Consider the following 19,992-nt stretch of genomic DNA (forward strand, 5'->3'; position numbering starts at 1 on the left):
TCTCTTAAAGTCCTCATATGAGTGAAATCATATGATTTTTGTCTTTTCTCTGACTAATTTCACTTAGCATAATACCCTCCAGTTCCATCCACAGAGTTGCAAATGGCAAGATTTCATTCTTTTCGATTGCCGAGTAATACTCCACTGTATATATGTATACCACATTTTCTTTATACATTCATCCATCGATGGACATTTGGGCTCTTTCCATACTTTGGCTGTTGTTGATAGTGCTGCTGTAAACCTGGGGGTGCATGTGTCCCTTCGAAACAGCACACCTGTATCCCTTGGATAAATGCCTAGTAGTGCAATTGCTGGGTCGTAGGGTAGTTCTATTTTTAGTTTTTTGTTTTTTGTTTTTTTTTTTTTAATTTTTTTTTTTAACGTCTTATTTATTTTTGAGACAGAGACAGAGCATGAACAGGGGAGGGGCAGAGAGAGAGGGAGACACAGAATCGGAAGCAGGCTCCAGGCTCTGAGCCATCAGCCCAGAGCCCGACGCGGGGCTTGAACTCGCGGGCCGCGAGATCGTGACCCGAGCCGAAGTCGGACGCGTAACCGACTGAGCCACCCAGGCGCCCCTATTTTTAGTTTTTTGAGGAACCTCCGTACTGTTTTCCAGAGTGGCTGCACCAGCTTGCATTGCCACCAACAATGCAAAAGAGATCCTCTTTCTCCGCATCCTCGCCAACATCTGTGGTTGCCTGAGTTGTTAATGTTAGCCATTCTGACAGATGTGAGGCAGTATCTCATTGTGGTTTTGCTTTGTATTTCCCTGATGATGAGTGATGTTGAGCATTTTTTCATGTGTCGGTTGGCCATCTGGATGTCTTCTTTGGAGAAGTGTCTATTCATGTCTTTTGCCCCTTTCTTCACCGGATTATTTGTTTTTTGGGTGTTGAGTTTGATAAGTTCTTTGTAGATTTTGGATACTAACCCTTTATCTGATATGTCATTTGCAAATATCTTCTCACATTGTGTCGGTTGGCTTTCAGTTTTGCTGAAATTTATTTTAATGTTTTTTTTTTTGTTGTTGTTTTTTTTTTTAAATTTTTTTTTTCAACGTTTTTTATTTATTTTTGGGACAGAGAGAGACAAAGCATGAACGGGGGAGGGGCAGAGAGAGAGGGAGACACAGAATCGGAAACAGGCTCCAGGCTCCGAGCCATCAGCCCAGAGCCTGACGCGGGGCTCGAACTCACGGACCGCGAGATCGTGACCTGGCTGAAGTCGGAGGCTTAACCGACTGCGCCACCCAGGCGCCCCTATTTTAATGTTTTTATTTATTTTTGAGAGAGAGAGAGAAAGAGAGGGAGACACAGAATCTGAAGCAAGCTCCAGGCCCTGAGCTGTCAGCACAGAGCCCGACGCTGGGCTCGAACTCACAAACCATGAGATCATGACCTGAGCCAAAGTTGGACACTTAACTGACTGAGCCACCCAGGCACCCCTGGGCAATCTCTGTCGTAACTGCAGTTCTAGCACTTGCTTTGTCATTAACCATCTATGTTACCTAAATAAGAGAAAAGAACACTTTTGTGCCCCAGTTTTCTAGTCTATAAAATTTTACTAGATGGGGGCACCTGGGTGGCTTAGTTGTTAAATATCTGACTTCAGCTCGGGTCATGAACTCAGTTCGAGGCCCACATTGGGTAAGCTCAGGCCCAACTTCAGGTAAACATGAGCCCTGCTTCAGGTGAGCCCTGCTTCTCTCTCTCTCTCTCTCTCTCTTTGCCCCTCACTCACTTGCACCCCCTCTGTCTCAAGACAATTTTTTTTACTAGATTATTTGAGGTTCCTTCTAACATTTTATGATTTCTTTTTTTTTTTAATTTATTTTTTTATTATTTTCTTTTTAATATATGAAATTTATTGTCGAATTGGTTTCCATATAACACCCAGTGCTCATCCCAAAAGGTGCCCTCCTCAATACCCATCACCCACCCTCCCCTCCCTCCCACCCCCCATCAACCCTCAGTTTGTTCTCAGTTTTTAACAGTCTCTTATGCTTTGGCTCTCTCCCACTCTAACCTCTTTTTTCCCCCCTCCCCTCCCCCATGGTCTTCTGTTAAGTTTCTCAGGATCCACATAAGAGTAAAACCATATGGTATCTGTCTTTCTCTGTATGGCTTATTTCACTTAGCATCACACTCTCCAGTTCCATCCACGTTGCTACAAAAGGCCATATTTCATTTTTTCTCATTGCCACGTAGTATTCCATTGTGTATATAAACCACAATTTCTTTATCCGTTCATCAGTTGATGGACATTTAGGCTCTTTCCATCATTTGGCTATTGTTGAGAGTGCTGCTATAAACATTGGGGTACAAGTGCCCCTATGCATCAGTATTCCTGTATCCCTTGGGTAAATTCCTAGCAGTGCTATTGCTGGGTCATAGGGTAGGTCTATTTTTAATTTTCTAAGGAACCTCCACACTGCTTTCCAGAGCGGCTGCACCAATTTGCATTCCCACCAACAGTGCAAGAGGGCTCCCGTTTCTCCACATCCTCTCCAGCATCTATGGTCTCCTGATTTGTTCATTTTGGCCACTCTGACTGGCGTGAGGTGATATCTGAGTGTGGTTTTGATTTGTATTTCCCTGATAAGGAGCGACGTTGAACATCTTTTCATGTGCCTGTTGGCCATCCGGATGTCTTCTTTCGAGAAGTGTCTATTCATGTTTTCTGCCCATTTCTTCACTGGGTCATTTGTTTTTCGGGTGTGGAGTTTGGTGAGCTCTTTATAGATTTTGGATACTAGCCCTTTGTCCGATGTGTCATTTGCAAATATCTTTTCCCATTCCGTTGGTTGCCTTTTAGTTTTGTTGGTTGTTTCCTTTGCTGTGCAGAAGCTTTTTATCTTCATAAGGTCCCAGTAATTCACTTTTGCTTTTAATTCCCTTGCCTTTGGGGATGTGTCGAGTAAGAGATTGCTACGGCTGAGGTCAGAGAGGTCTTTTCCTGCTTTCTCCTCTAAGGTTTTGATGGTTTCCTGTCTCACATTCAGGTTCTTTATCCATTTTGAGTTTATTTTTGTGAATGGTGTGAGAAAGTGGTCTAGTTTCAACCTTCTGCATGTTGCTGTCCAGTTCTCCCGGCACCATTTGTTAAAGAGACTGTCTTTTTTCCATTGGATGTTCTTTCCTGCTTTGTCAAAGATGAGTTGGCCATACGTTTGTGGGTCTAGTTCTGGTGTTTCTATTCTATTTCATTGGTCTATGTGTCTGTTTTTGTGCCACATTTTATGATTTCTTATACAACTTATTAGATCAGACCATTCCCATTCTCCGTGAACCAACAGTGGCTTCCTCTTGAGGACTTCTAGAAGTTAGGGGCAATGTAATATGACTCTTCTGTGTTCCTCATAATATTAAGCACTTAACAGATACTCATGAAAAACTTGTTAGTTTATTTTATTTACTTCGAAGAAAAAGAGGACTCTAGGGTCTGTGGTTCCTTTTTCTTCCTGAGGGCACTTCAAACCCTGATTTCAGCCAGGTTTTTGCATACCTTTAGTTTTGGTCCTGACTGAAGGTTTATTTATCCATGCAGTACTTCTGTGTGTGCCATAAACATGTTTTGGGTTTTGATGAGTTGGTTAGATTAATGTAAACTCCCTTGCTAGTAATATGCCTGTTTCTTTCTTTCTCTTTCTTTCTTTCTTTCTTTCTTTCTTTCTTTCTTTCTTTCTTTCTTTCTTTCTTTCTTTCTTTTTCTTTTCTTCCTCCCTCCCTTCCTTTCTTTCTATCTATCTGTCTGTCTATCACCTTATCCTGTGATGCAGCTTTTTGGATAAGAAAATTAGTTCTGGAGACAGAGAAACTCACCCTATAAATTACACAAAATATTAATAAGATGTCCCCAAACAAATTATAGTCTTAACTTGCTGTCTCATAGAGAACTAAATATTAAGAAGTCTTTGTTCCTCCTCCTCCTCATCCTTGTCCTCCCTCTTCCTCCTCCTCCTCCTCCTCTTCTTTGTCTACCTCCCCCTCTCCCCCTTCCTTTCTTCTCCATTCTTTCCTTTATCCTTTTTTCCTTCCTTCCTTCTTTACCTTTGAGGCATGGGGTAGCTAATATTCTAAAAAAACTTTTTTGCAGGGTAGTTAATGCCAGCTACCATAGATTAAAGAAGAGTAATCATAAAAATAAGACATGGTGGAATGAAAAGGAATTAATGTCCTTATTTGGTGGCTATATCTAGAGGTCCTGGGGTTTTTGCAAGCAAGTATGTATAACAAACTAAAACATAATATGATTTTTCATTAATTCTGTGGTTCTCTTCATTTTTAAGTTTATCTTTTTCAGAGAACTTTCTTTTTTTTTTTTCTTTTTTTTCTTAAGGGACTCTCTGGGAAGTGTTTTAGAATGGGATCACAGTGGAGATATAAAGAATTGATCCAACAGATTATATTAAAATTAAAAAAAATTAACATTTAGGAGTGCTTGGCTGACTCAGTCAGTGGTGCATGTGACTCTTGATCTAGGGATTGTGGTTTTGAGCCCCACATGTAGAAATTACTTAAAAAAAATAAAATCTATTTAAAATATTAAACATTTAGAGGGAAGGATACTCAAACAGCAACAGAAAAGAAATTGTGGTCCATACATAAATATCAGGCCTCTACAGAAAAGCTAAAAGGACCTCTACAATATTAAAAATTGATGAAAAGATAGTATAGTAGAAAAGACCACTTAAAGGTAACCTTGATGGGGTGCCTGGGTTGCTCAGTTGGTTAAGCATCTGACTCTTGGTTTAGCTAGGTCATGATCTTGCAGTTTGTGAGTTTAAGCCCTGTGTAGGGCACTGCACTAAGAGTGCAGAGCCTTCTTGGGATTCTCTCTCTGCCCCTACTGTGCGTTCTCATGCTCTTTCTCAAAATAAAAAAATTAACTTTAAAAATATTTTAAAAATAAAGGTAACTTTGCAAATTACAATTATGAGTAATTATAATGACTATTCATTTGCAATCCCCAAATCAACTCCTCAGATATTAAACTTTTTTATTATTTAAAAATTCAGATTAATGAAATCTGGGAAAACAGTTCTTTGTTTAATATTTGGCTCTTCTATTCAGAGCCATAATAGGTATGCAGGGTCATTTTATTTATTACCATTTTAACAATTCCAGATGAATTCTGTAGGAATTGCCCATTAAATGTATATAAAAGATATATATCTTAAAAATCAATCTGTAATAGATCTCATACATATATATAGATATACATATAGTCTTTTTTTTCTCTCTGTGAATTTACATATAGTGTTAAAGATAAGTTTGTTTTGAAAGAAAGCAAGAGAGTTTCACAGCTTGAAATGTGGAAGTGATTCAAAAAGGGAACTAGAGGCGGGGGCCACCTGGATGGCTCAGTCAGTTAAGCATCTGACTCTTGGTTTTGGCTTGGATCACATGATCTCATGGGTCATGAGTTTGAGCCCACGTCAGGCTCCACGCTGACACTGCGAAGCCTGCCTGGGATTCTCCCTTTCTCCCTCTCTCTCTGTGCCCCTTCTCTACTTGCACTCTCTCTATCCTGCTCTCTCTTAAGATAAATAAACTTTAAAATAATAATAATAATAAAGGGAACTAGAGCCTGGGTGGCTCAATCGGTTAAGCATTGGACTCTCGATTTGGGCTCAGGTCATGATCCTAGGGTTTGTGGGATTGAGCCCCATAGCAGTTTCTGTGTTGCCAGCATAGAGCCTGCTTGGGATTCTCTCTCTCTCTCTCTCTCTCTCTCTCTCTCTCTCTCTCTCTCTGCCATTTGTCACCTTGTGTGTACTTTTTCTCTCTCTTGCTCTCTCTCAAAATAAGTAAACATTAAGAATAAATAACATTAAAAATAAATAAAAGTTTGCAAGAGAGAGAAAGAGGAGAATCCCAAGCAGGATTCTTAACTTAACCCAGGCACCTCTAAAGAAGCAAACTTTCTGTCACTATTCATAATTTACTTATTTTTTATTTCAAATCACTTGTAGAATTTCTAGATTCAGATTGAGGCAGTATGAAGGATTAGTATTGAAATAGGTTCATTTGGGGGCGCCTGGGTGGCTCAGTCGGTTAAGTGTCTGCGGCTCAGGTCATGATCTCGCGGTTTGTGAGTTAGAGCCCCACGTCGGGCTCTGTGCTGACAGCTCAGAGCCTAGAGCCTGCTTCGGATTCTGTGTCTCCTTCTCTCTCTCCCCTCCCATGCTCATGCTCTGTCTCACTCTGTCTCTTAATAGTAAATAAACGTTTAAAAAAAAATTTTTTTTAAATAGGTTCATTTGTGTTTGTTTTTAATTTTTTTTTTTACATTTATTTCTTGAGAGACAGAGCACAAGCAGGGGAGGGGCAGAGAGAGAATGAGACACAGAATCTAAAGCAATCTCCAGGCTCTGAGCTGTCAGCACAGAGCCCGATGTGGGGCTCAAACTCAGAAACCATGACATCATGACTTGAGCCGAAGTTAGACACTTAACTGACTGAGCCACCCAGGTGCCCCAGTTCATTTGGTTTTTTAAAGATTCCATTTTTTAAAAAAATTTTTAATGTTTGTTTTTGAGAGAGATAGAGCACAAGTGGGAGAGGGGCAGAGAGAGAGGGAGACACAGAATCCAAAGCAGGGTCCAGACTCTGAGCTGTCAGCACAGTGTCTGATGCAGGGCCCAAACTCATGAACCGTGAGATCATGACCTGAACCAAAGTCAGACACTTAACCAACTGAGCCACCCAAGCCCTCTAGTTTTTTAAAGATTTCAAATTAAGTTTAAGTATGCTCTCCAAAGCAAGTGTAATAAAAGTTTTTAAATACAAACGAGGAGGACACCTCACAAGAACATCTATTCAACCATTTCTTTAACTGTAGGTAGTTTGTGACATAGTTACAGTGTTTAAACAAAAGAGTAAAATTAAGAGTCGATGGAATTTTAAAACTGTTTCTTAGAAATTGGATCATTGCAGGTACATTTCTTGATGACCTCATGTGCACTGAATCTGTGCTGTCAGATTTTTGTCTCTCAATATCTGTGGACATACACACATGTATACATGTTTTTTTCACCTGGCTTAAAAATGTGTTTTTGTTTTGTTTTGTTTTGTTTTGTTTTGTTTTGTTTTGTTTTGTTTTTGAGATGGGTAACTGGGCTTAAGAAGCCTAACTGCCATAAATCAGAAGCTGTTTTGACTATTTCACAGTGTCTTAAGATAGCTTAGAAACAAAGTAAGTGCTCAGAAATTGAAACCTTGACCTTGTCATTTGATCTATTCAACTGAATCAACCAACTATAGTCTAGCTAAATAACAAATGTCATCAAACTCACATCACCTTCAGTTGTCAGTTTTGGCCTCCTGCATATCACATCCTAGTAGAAAAACATAATCATTACCCCTTAATATTCCTTCCCAGTTCTGTAATGTACTAGGGAAGAAGGGCATAAGTCAGATACGGTTCATGGTTATCTTCCAAGAAGATGCAGTCCCCTTGAGTGAGTGCTGGTGAAGCATTTATGAACTTTTTTCTTATAAGGATGCTTCTGCCACTATTCTGACAAAAAATAACTTTGATTTGCTCTATTTGACTTTAAATGAAAATTAACATGGTTAGGAAGTAGTGTAAATTGCATTGTAAAGTACATTTCACAATTAATGTTGTCCAAAACATATGATAACGAACATTGTGCTTGGTGGACATATTTTTCCCTTAAAATTATATTCATTCTTTTATTCAACAAATATATTTGCATGTATTTTGTATAAGATACTTAACAGTGGATATAGAATGAAAAAGAAAACATCCTAGGTTCTTATGGAGCTTACATTCTTGTGATTGGAGAGAGACAAAAAACAAGCAAATAACTACAGTAATTTCAAGTGGTGCTAAATGCTATTTTAGAAATAAACAAGATTATGTGACCAGGTTGGGAGGGGTGCTACTTTAGATAGGATGGTCATAGAAGACTTCTCTGTGGAGGTAACATTTGAATAAGACCTGACAATGGATAAGGAACTAGACATTTAAAGAGGTGAAGGAAGAATATTCCAGTGGGAGAGACCAGCAAGTTGTAAAGCCTCTGAGGTAAAAAAATGAATTTAGTATGTTAAAAGAATGGACTAAGAAGGTCAGTGTAGCCAGAGTGTAACAAGCTGGGGGAGAATGGAAAAGAGATACAGTTGACAGGAAAAACACCTTGTAAGCCACTGTAAAACATTAAAGGCAATTTTAAGATTAATGTCCCGATGCCTGTGAATCTGAGCTTTAAAATACATTTTTTCCCTAGTCAGACTCTTTACACTTTGCTGCTAAAAGGAAATCTACTTAATCATAATTTTTATTTCAAAATTTTAATTTAAATATTGCTTCTTTTTGACTCTTGTTATTTCCTTTAAATTTAGAATCATCTTATTGTGAAGGTTCCCCCATATCATGACCAACATATAACTTTGCCAGTATCCGTGGGAATATATGTAGTGACCAATGCTGGAAGATCTCATGATGTTCAGCCATTCACTTACACTCCAGACCCAGGTATGTCAAAATAAAGAATTCTGATCTAAAACCAATAATTAATTTCTAGTTCTTTGGAAGCAATTGAAGTCCAGCCAAGCAAAATGAAAAAGTTGTATGCTAAGATGAGTTGATACTAAGGGCATTATTTCCTAAGAAGATAGCCACCAAATACTGCTTTTGCTCTTACATCTAGGGTGTCATTTTGCCTTGTGCTGTCCTGGTTAAAGAAAAGCTAGGAATGCTCTCAAGTCCTACTCTTCAAAATTATATCATACAAATTACTCCTTAGTAATAAGTGCCATTCATTAAGGACCTTTTATGTGCAGAAAGGTCAAAGTGACAACTTTGGGTAACTGCTAATAGTTTAGTCTCAGTCTGGCTTATAGGATGCATTTCGGGAGAAGTGAGAGATAGGCTTGGATTGATAAATGATAAAATCATGAATAGAGTTATATGCCTGTAACATTTTCTAATTTGTGTAGTCAAAAATATCAAAGACTGCTGGTTAATAAGTATTTTAAATATAATTTTAAGAACTTAGGTAAAATAGTTGCTTTAGAAACCAGAGCAATAAAAGCAATTGAAATCCTAAAAGGTTAGAAGATCTCTGGGTAAGAAGTGTCTTAAGAATTTTTTTTAATGGTTATTTAGTTTTGAGAGAGAGAGCAGGGGAGGAGCAGAAGGAGAGGGGGACACAGGATCAGAAGTGGGTCTGCACTGACAGCAGACCAGTGCGCTGTGAACTATGAGATCTCATGAACTGTGAGATCATGACCTGAGCCAAAGTTGGACTCTTAACCAACTGAGCCACTCACATGCCCCTCTTAGGAATTTTTTGCCTACATTGATTTAGTTGCCTGAAGAAGAGAAGCCTTTTCCTAGCAAAAGTAGGGAGAACAGTTTGGAAAATTTAATTTGCTAATTAAAATTCTTCACACGTTCCATTGACCTAGGCTTGATTTCTGCCATGTTTACCATTGCTTCAGTTCGTTCCAGTCTCAGGCGTACGTCAGAATTAGCAGTTCTTCCATATTTAAAAGTTTATTGTTTATGTTATTCCCAAATACTTCAGGATTCAGTGAGGTACAAAGTGAATAAAGGTGGTGGGGAAAGAAAGCCCTGGCAAGAAAAAGTAATGGAAACAGTAGCTAGGGCAGAGTTGTAACTAGTCTCGATAATACTTTCTCTCACTTAATGTGTCTCCCTTTTAAAAAATATGTCTAGATTTCACAGCATTGCTTATTATGCACCAGTCTACTACAAAAGTATGCCACAGTATATATAACATTAATGAAGTTAATAGTTGTGTTAGAATAAAAGATCAGCAGTAAAATTTTCAGACAGAAAAAGGCAAAGTTTAGAAATAATATACTGGTTTCAACAAAAACAGGAAAAAGAAGATACTCAGACCACATATTTAATTGTTCTCTTTCTAGAAAGGTCTCAAAAATCCAAGAAAGTTTTATTTAAAAATAATGGTAGTTAACACATTTTACTAAATGCTAATTACTAAATAGTGGCATTTAATATTTTATGTGAAGAGGAGCTTACCCATGCAGCAAAAGCTGGCATAATTGGTGCAGAAGAACGTTCTTCCTAATGAACTTCTGTGTCATTTGTGTGGGAAGGGAAGAAAGAAGTGTATGTATGTGGTTAGGGTAGCCTGAAAGATGTTGCAGTCCTGAGGTTTTGTTGTCATTTGTTTGTTTTTATTGATTACTGATGAAGAACATCAGGACTTTAAAGTGCTTAGAGTCAGCACTAAGAATCTTCATTTCTTAGTGATAAATGCTGATTACTAGAAATTTCCCAGGGCACCTGGGTGGCTTAGTGGATTAAGCATCCGCTCTTGATTTTGGCTCAGGTCATGATCTCACGGTTCAGGAATTCGAGCCCCGCATCAGGCTCTGTGCTGACAGCACAGAGGCTGCTTAGGATTCTTGCTCTCTCCCTCTTTCTGCCCCTCCCCTGTTGACATCCTCTCTCTCTGTCTCTCAAAAATAAATAAACTTAAAAAAAAGAAAGAAATTTCCCTTTGATAGATTGCCAGATAAAATAGCTTTTAAGTCCTCTGCTTTATAGCCTATACTAATTGACTATCTTTGGCCACATTTAGGCAATCATTAACATATGTTTATTCTTTTAAGTTTTTCTCTTCATATTTTGTATTCTGTAGATAGCATTCACTCTCAGAAACTCTTAATTAAATAAATAAGTAGTATGCAAACTTTGTAATAAGATGTAATGCTTCAGTTTCTGCCTTTATGATATAGCTAATCAAAGAATCTTCCCATAATTTTACTTTTTTGTATTTTATAAAATGTGATAATCTTTTCAGGTTTATGTGAGAGAGAATATGATTTCAGGAAAGCTTGGTTATAGAAAATTTGCACTATCTCATTATGATCATCCAGTTGCTGTTGTGATTCATCTAAGGACTGTGGTTAAATATTTGAATATTCAGTGGTATATAATTATAAGAAGAAAAACTAGGCCTACCCTAATATTCACAAGTCAGAGTAGAAATGGCGACTATTATACTATTTGTCTAAATATTTAAAAGTTATAAATAAACTGGCTAATTAAATATATCCTATTCTCCTAATTTGACCAAGATACTTTCATATCAACCTCAAAGGCCAGATTTAGGATTATGCCTTGGGAGTTCCAAGCTGGATGTGGCAACAAGAGGAAAGAGAATACCCAGCCTGTCAACCGCCTTTTCCCTTTCCTAGCCCCATGCTATACCTAGAGGGCCTTAATGCACCAACCAGTGCTTCCAAGCTTTGTCCATTCCGTAGGTCTAAGACTCCACACATAGTCTAGAATAGTTTTGCAGAAAAATTGGATATCATGGGTACTTGGTACATGGTCTAAAAGTAGCATTGGGCAAGGGCTCAAGTGAACATAAACTGGCTTTGCACACTCTTTCAGACACAAGCCCTTCTAAAGCCCTCTGAATCTATTACTGCCAAAAAGGGCATTGCACGTGCATGTTCTCAAACATTTAGATACTTTGCAGGGTCATAAAACCTTTGTTTTATTGCCAGTTAGTCACCAAAGCTTTTACTTCAGTCTATTACGACACATAAATCACATTAGGTTAATTTTGTAGTGACTCAGCAGTGGTGATTTCTGTATAAAATGAAGGACATAACATTTGTTCATCGTTTTGTTACTCTAACAAGAAATGACTAAAACTTAATTTTAAAAGAAGACATTTAAGAGGCACCTGGGTGGCCCAGTCGGTTAAGCATCTAACTCTTGATTTTGGCTCAGGTCATGATCTCATAGTTCGTGAGTTCAAGCCCCACATCAGGCTACACACTGACAGTGCAGAGCCCGCTTGGGATTCTCTGCCCCTCCCCTGATCATGTTCTCTCTCTCTCTCTCTCTCTCTCTCTCAAAATAAAATAAAATTAAAATAAAAAAAAATAAAAATAGAAATTTAAGGGGTACCTGGCCAGCTCAGTCGGTAGAGCATGCAACTCTTGATCTCAGGGGTTATGAGTTTGAGCCCCACCTTGTGTGTGGAGCCTACTTAAAATTTAAATAATAAAAAATAAAAATAAATAAAAGTAGAAATTTAAAGTGGTTTCAAAGATTATTTTCTATTTTAAAATCTGTAATTGTTAGAATTAATGTTACGCTTTAAAACTATCTAAAAGTATGGGCATCTGGGTGACTCAGTCGGTTAAACATCGGACTTCAGCTCAGATGATGGTCTTGCAGTTTGTGAGTTCAAGCCTCTCATTGGGCTCTGTGCTGACAGCTCAGAGCCTGGAGCCCACTTCAGATTCTGTGTCTCCCTCTCTCTCACCACTTGCACTCTGTCTCTCTCTCTCTCTCTCTCTCTCTCACTCTCTCTCTCTCTTTCTCTCAAAAATAGATAAACATTAAAAAAAATTTTTTTTAATGTCTAGAGGGACATCTGGCTGACTGTTGGAAGAGCATGCAACTCTTGATCTCAGGGTTGTGAGTTCAAGCCCCATGTTGGGTGTAGAGATTACTTAAAAATATAAAACCTAAAAAACTAAAAAATAAAAGTAAAACAAAATCTTTAAAAATAAATAATTAAAACTGTCTATGGATTTCTTTTCCATTCAACTCCCTGTATATCATTTGTTGGACCTTCTGTGTAGCACAATAAGATAAATTATTTAAGTTCATTCTTAGATGTGTACATTTTGTCTCTTTATCCACAATTGACTAGCTCTTTATAGTATCTTTATAAATATCATTTCACATTGTCATGTCAAAAATAAGAAATTGTGGGGTGCCTGGGTGGCTCAGTCAGTTAAGCAACTGACTCTTGGTTTCTACTCAGGTCATGCTCTCATGGTTTGTGAGTTCGAGTCCCACGTTGGGCTTTGCACTGTCAGTGCATCCTCCTTTGGATTCTCTCTCTGCCCCTCCTGCATGTTTTTGTACTTTCTCTTTCTCTCTCAAAATAAGTAAATAAACTTTAAAAAAATAAATTGTAAATAAGGTGACTCAATTCCCATTCTAAATGAATTAGGGGATATAAAATAAATACATAGAAATATAGAAATTAAAAATTTTAATAAAATTATTGTATAATCATTTTAAGTGAGATCCTGGAATTTATTTAACTTTATCATTTCAGAACTGAACTCTGTTCTTAGGCCCATTAAATTTAAAGTTGCCAGGGCATCTGGGTGGCTCAATTGATTGTCTGTCTGACTTCGGTTCAGGTCATGATCTCACAGTTGTGAGTTTGAGCCCCACATCGGGCTCTGTGCTGACAGCTCAGAGCCTGGAGCCTGCTTCGGATTCTGTGTCTCGCTGTGTCTCTCTGCCCTGCCCCCGCTTGCACTCTCTCTCTCTCTCTCAAAAATAAATAAACGTAAAAAAAAAATTTTAGGTTGCCATAGTAGATACAGTTGATATGACTTGATGTAATAATAGTTGAGCAATTCACCATTAACAGTGCACAAGGGATTTTTCCAAGGCTTTACAAAAGGAATAATCATAATGCTGTAGATTCTTTTTTTTTTTTTTTTTTAATTTTTGTTTTAACGTTTATTTATTTTTGAGACAAAGAGAGACAGAGCATGAACGGGGGAGGGGCAGAGAGAGAGGGAGACACAGAATCGGAAGCAGGCTCCAGGCTCTGAGCCATCAGCCCAGAGCCCGACACGGGGCTCGAACTCACGGACCGTGAGATCGTGACCTGAGCTGAAGTCGGACGCTTAATCGACTGAGCCACCCAGGCACCCCTCTAGATTCTTTATGTTCATCACAGGTTTTTAAAAATTTAGTTCAATTAATTGACTAATGTTTCTCAATCGATATATATTTTTTAACAAATCATTTAGGTGGATGAATGGTGAATTTTTTTTTATGCTAGTGTTACAGTATATTTGATCAGTTTAAAAAGTTTCATATCAGTCTTCTCATCAGTTATCCTTAATATGAATACTGTTACAAGAAGGATTTTTTTAAAGTTACCGTTGCTTTTGTTTTGATAAGTGAGCATGTGCTGCTGCCCACTCGGTTGGTGAATTTTAGAGCATAGATTGATGGTTCTAAAAATTCCTCTCTGCCTGGATTTTCTGCTAAACAAATGATTTAATAATGTCTTGTGGGAAATATTCTGATGAAAGAATTTTAAGATACACATCTTTTTATGTACAAATTGAAATAAATACATCAATCTTTTTGTTTTGTTTTGCTTTAATAGCAGCAGCTGGTGCTTTGAATGTAAATGTGAAGAAAGAAATATCTAGTCCTTCAAGACCTTGCTCTTTTGAAGAGGCCATGAAAGGTACCAAGTTGATTCTTTTCAAAAATTATAAATAGGTTATCCTATATGTTTTCTCTAGCAAATCTTACTATTTGGTTTTCTCTCACATACTTGGGACACTTAGCAGGGTATCTTCCATATCCCAAAATAAATATTTGTTTAACTTCACTGAATGCTTGTTTCCCAACTTGATATTTCCCTTAAGTCACCATATGAACAAACTTTTTTTAAACATGTTGGAGTAGAGGAGACTTTTGTTTTGTTTTTCATTCCTCACTGTTAAAAATATTAAAAATATAAAATACAGTAATGTATGTAAAATAGAGTTTTTAAAAGTTTCTTGGGGCACCTGGGTGGCTCAGTCGGTTGGGCATCTGACTTCAGCTCAGGTCACCATCTCACGGTCCGTGAGTTCGAGCCCCGTGTCGGGCTCTGTGCTGACAGCTCAGAGCCTGGAGCCTACTTCAGATTCTGTGTCTCCCTCTCTCTCTGCTCCTTCCCCACTCATGCTCTGTCTCTGTCTCTCAAAAATGAATAAACATTAAAATTTTTTTAAGTTTTTTTAGTTACTCTTTTCTTCTGACATCTTTATTCACTCTTTGCCAATCCCAAGAGACAGTGAAGATATCTTCAAGATGTTATAATGTGGTAGAGTAGATTTTTTTTCTTTCTGTCTGTCTAGTTTTTATTCCCCTATCTTGCATGCTTTATTCCACACCCAACCTTTAATACCTCAGGTGGCTGACACATGGTGGTGGAGCCAGAATCGAGTAGATATTTTTCTTAATAGACTTCTAACACAAGTAGATACTCAGTGATGATGCTTTTTTGCCATTATATATGAAGAGGTCAATTATATAATGGCCATTGATTTATTCTTCTAATTCTAGCCTTTATTTGTACTTTTCTGCCTTGGAATTCATGTGAGTTAAATCAAATAAAATTTTAAAATTAAAAATACTTAATCAAATACAGTGGGGGTTTTTTTTTTTTATTGTCAGTAAAATTTAGCATTCATATACGTATAGCATGTTCGGTATGCCTGTCATTTTAATTTCTGACCATGAACACTTTCAGAGTAGGTTAGTGAGGAATAATGCAGCAGTAAGTAATCTGCCAAGGTTATCTGATTCAACTACAAGATTTACAAAACTGTATAATGGCTAACAAATAGCTAACATTTATTGAACTTATATTAAGTACTCAGCAAAATGCCATGCTCTTTACTGACACTATTTCCAAACTCTCTGAGGTAGGTAATTTATTATTCTCACTTCACAGAGGAGTAAACCAAGGTTCCAGAGAAATTAAATAATTTGCCCAAGGTCACTTAGCTAGTGTTAACAAAGGAAGGGTGCCTGGGTAGCTCAGTCCGTTAAGCAACCAACTCTTGATCTCGGCTCAGGTCATGATCTCACAGTTCGTGGGATCAAGCCCTGCATGGATGGCAAAGTTGGCAAAAAACAGACCACAGGAGCACCTGAGTGGCTCAGTCGGTTGAGCATCCGGCTTCAGCTCAGGTCATGACCTCACGATTTGTGAGTACGAGCCTTACATCGGGCTGTCTGCTATCAACACAGAGCCGGCTTCTGATCCTCTATCCCTCTATCTCTCTGCACCTCCCCCGCTCACTCTCTCTCTCAAAAATAAATAAACATTTTTTTTAAAAAGGATTAGAAACAAACACACAGATACATGCTATTAATTTTTCACAATTCAGACCTTATTTTGACAGTTACAAGTGAAATCATGGTAAAAATTTTTTGAAGATAGAATATTAAATTGAATGCTAAACTTATCAATTTAATTTTTTCACTTGTCATTTTAAATAGAATATCATTTGGAGATTCGTGATCAATTTTAAAAATAGTAGCTTTCAGAACCAGGAATTTTTTTTGACATATGTCTTATTTTTATGATTGCTTGAAATCAGAGCTTTAGTATAATACCACAGTGCCATCTGAGAGATTTAATTAGGTATCGTTTAATGAAGACTGAGCATTATAAATGACTTTTAAACTTGTGTGCTGGCAGGAATCTTCCAAGTGATTTAAATAGACATCAATTACAATAAGATATAGAACTTGGGGCGCCTGGGTGGCTAAATCGATTAGATGTCTGACTTGATTTTGGCTCAGGTCATTATCTTGGAGTTCTTGGGTTCAAGTCCCGTGTGAGCCTCTGTGCTGACAGTGCAGAGCCTGCTTGGGATTCTGTCTCTCCCTGTCTCTCTGCGCCTTCCCTGCTCGCTCACCTGCTCTCTCTCTCTCTTTCAAAACATAAACAAATAAACTTAAAAAAAATAAAAAACAAAATTTAGAACTTGATAACCTAAATATGATAGTTTTTGAAAGCTTTTGCTCTAAAGGAAATTTCTAATTCCTTGGAGAGGGGTCAGGCGAGAGTGGGTGGAGAGTAAAGAGGATAAGTGCACTGTGTCTATATCCTTTACACAAAAATAATACAAATTAAGTAAGACAAAGTATATAGTATAAACTACTGTTAACAGTTTCTTGGGCATATTTCCAGAAAGTTTTCTGTATCTATAGGTACAGGTAGATGTGAGGGGATTCTCTAGATAGATCGCTCAAAGACTTTTTTACTGCAGGTTTAGGATTCAGGGATAAAGTATAGTTGAGCCTCGAATAACACAGGTTTGAACTGCACAGGTACACTTATGGAGATTTTTTCAGTAGATATGGTATATCTATTTTCCTTATGATTTTCTTAATAGCACTTTCTTTTCTCTAGCCTACTTTATTCTAAGAAAATAGTATGTAATACATATAACATATAAAATATGTTAATCAACTGTTTATTTTATGGGTTAGACTTCTGGTCAACTGTAGGCTATCATTAGTTTTGATACAGTCAAAACTAATTATGTATTAGTTTTGATACAAAGTTTTGAGACAGTCAAAAGTTCTGTGCAGATTTTCAACTGTGTGGCAGTGTCAGTACCTCAACCCCCACATTGTTCGAGGATCAACTTGTATTGATGTGCATTCCCTCCTGGTTTCAGCTCTGTAAACAGTGGTTAATTGGATGAGTGTAAAAAATCGTTGAGAACATATACTTTTTTCTAACTGGTTTTAACTATGTGGAAAGGTTTTGAAGCTTGGAGGAGACATATCTCAATCTCATTTTACAGATGAATAAAACCAAGGCCTAGAGAAGTTAAGTAATTTGCTCAAGGTCACACAGCTAGTAACTGACATAGCTTGCAACTTAGATTTCCCCCAAAACTATTATTTCTTCCCCTCTAAATCTTAATTTATGTTTTAATCTAACATATTTGTACTTGATCTGAAGGCTGCTTGCTGACAACAAACTTTTAGTAAAGATTGTTCTGAGTTTCAACAACTGTCTGCAGGGATAGAAGAGAATACTGTTTAAAAGTTGTTTGGCATAGGGGCCCCCGGATGGCTCAGTCTGTTAAGTGTCTGACTTCAGCTCAGGCCATGATCTCATGAGTTTGAGCCCTGCGTCAGTCTCAGAGCCTGGAGCATACTTCGGATTCTATGTCTCCCTCTCTCTCTGCCCCTCCCCTGCTCACACTCTGTCTCTCTCCCTCAAAAAATTAATAAACATTAAAACATTTTTTAAAAAAGTTGTTTGGCATAACCTATCAATACTAATATTCTTCACAAATTCAAATTGATGTTTGGATGATGAAATGTGTTTATCTTCTCTTATGGATTTTCTGAATTGGCTTAAAAGTTCTCCCCTAACCCTTAGGCAATACAAAGACTTTACATGTTTGATGTTTTTTTTCCTTTTTCACTAAAATATAATTTCTAGGCAGTAGGACTTTATCCATCTTTTTTTTTTTAAGTTTATTTTTTTGAGAGAGAGAGAGAAACCGAGCATGCAAGTGGACAAGGGGCAGAATGAGAGGGAAAGAGGGAGAATCTCAGGCAGGCCCCATGCTGTTAGCCCAGAGGCCAGCATGGGGCTCAGCTCATTAACTGCAAGATCATGACCTGAGCCAAGATCAAGAGGGGGACACTTAACTGACTGAACCACCCAGGCGCCCTGGGATTTATCCATCTTAATCATCATTGGAACCCAGAACAGTGCCTGAAACTTTGTAAAGGATTATAAATACATAATGAGAATGTAGGAAAGAAAGGTAGAGTGACATCTCTCAACCCATTTAATATTGTTTACTGGTCCATTAAGATACAGTTACAGGTTCTGGGATACGATAGATAGTATAAACTCACTTTTCCCTGTTCCTCCCTTCTAAATCTACCAAATTATGTTGGAGATAATTGAACAGTCTTAAAAACACTTTGAAAATAGAAAGAAGAAAGTGGACAGGCTAGGGACCTCAGAACTTGTGGAGACTGACCCTAAGTGAGTTTTCTGTGTTTTCTTTATATCTACCATTTATCTGAATTGGGCACCAGAGAAGTCTGTGACTCAAAACTGGCAACAGGTACAGACAGAATAAATCAACAAATAAGCATGAATAGCCTGCTCTGAAAGACCAGGAAAGGCCAAGCCTAGTAGAGGCTTAGTAGGATGACTCATACCTAGTGGCAGCAGCTGACCCACTAGCAAAATTGGGGGACCATCTAACCCCCCCCACCCACATTTGTGGTAGCAACAGCAGAACTTGAGATGGTCAACCCACTCCATGCCCCACACCTGCCAAGTAGCGGTGGGCCAGATATCCAGACTGAGAGGTAGAACTGAGGAGGGCCAAAACACAGGCTTCACATAAGCCAGCTGAAGCAGGTCAGTCGGTCTGCAGAAGAGGGAACAACAGAACCCAGGGAGCCAACCCATCCCCTACCCCATACCAGGCCATAGCACACAGGCCCTGTGCTGCCTGTATTGGTGGTATCAGCAGGTCCTGTGTCTCCCTGTCCTTCCCCCAACAGCAGAGGAAGACCCAGGCCAAGTGTCTCCTAATCTTCCACCCAGTAATAGAAGGCAGTCCAATGGCAGAAAGTGAAACAGATCCAGGGTGTCCCAAACTCTCACCCAATGGCCGGGAACCCACCCTGACCTTGAAGTTTTTGACCTTCCAACCAGTGGCAGAAGTAGCCCACATAAGTGCTTCCCTATCTCCAGCAGCACCAGCAGGGATAGAATGGGAAGCCCATTAGTATCAGGAGACCAGAGAGCATACCAGGAGAACTCTTTCCCTTTATGCAGATCCAGCATCCCTCACCACCTACACCAGGGAGCTCAGGGAAGCACCTTCCATTCTTGTGAGTAGCACCAGCAAGATTCTAGCTGTAGTTCATACACAGCTAAAACAATAAGCAAACCAGAATAAGTGTCAGAAAACTAAATGGTTATTGGCCATAGAAAGACTTCGTGCCTGTGGCTATAGAAAGATTTGTATCTTTGGGTGGACATTAGACAAATTGTCCTTTTCTTGTTTGTCTATACCAATAGACCTGCCTATCAGTAGTCTCCTTAGAGGAGTTAAAGACTCTTGCTCAACTTATTCCACCCATTCTCACTTTCCAAAAGGAGGGGAAAAACTCTGATAATAAGAATTATTCTCCAGAGGTTCCTGGGTGGCTCAGTTGGTTAAGCATCCAACTCTTGATTTTGGCTCAGGTCATGATATCAGGGGTGTGAGATCAAGCCCTGAGTCAGGCTCCATGCTCAGCACAGAGCCTGCTTGGGATATTCTCTCTCTCTCTCTCTCTCTCTCTCTCTCTCTCTCTCTCTCTCTCTCTCCCCCTCACTCCCTCACTCCCTCACTCTCTTCC

At 38.5% G+C, this 19,992-nt stretch overlaps 1 protein-coding gene across 10 annotated transcripts in view; it reads left to right on the forward strand.

The window, feature by feature from the left end:
* The window catches only part of NFAT5 (nuclear factor of activated T cells 5), a 115,910-nt gene that overhangs the window by 84,387 nt on the left and 11,531 nt on the right, over nucleotides 1-19,992 (forward strand). For 7 of the 10 annotated variants that reach the window (XM_058706950.1, XM_058706953.1, XM_058706958.1 and 4 more), the window contains 2 exons: nucleotides 8,376-8,508; nucleotides 14,195-14,278. In XM_058706950.1, the coding sequence (XP_058562933.1) occupies nucleotides 8,376-8,508; nucleotides 14,195-14,278 (217 nt within the window). The remainder of the gene's footprint in view (nucleotides 1-8,375; nucleotides 8,509-14,194; nucleotides 14,279-19,992) is intronic. The other 3 variants (XM_058706951.1, XM_058706954.1, XM_058706960.1) reach the window with 1 other exon arrangement.

The sequence above is a fragment of the Neofelis nebulosa genome, chromosome 17 (assembly GCF_028018385.1).
Source record: "Neofelis nebulosa isolate mNeoNeb1 chromosome 17, mNeoNeb1.pri, whole genome shotgun sequence".
NCBI lineage: Eukaryota > Metazoa > Chordata > Mammalia > Carnivora > Felidae > Neofelis > Neofelis nebulosa.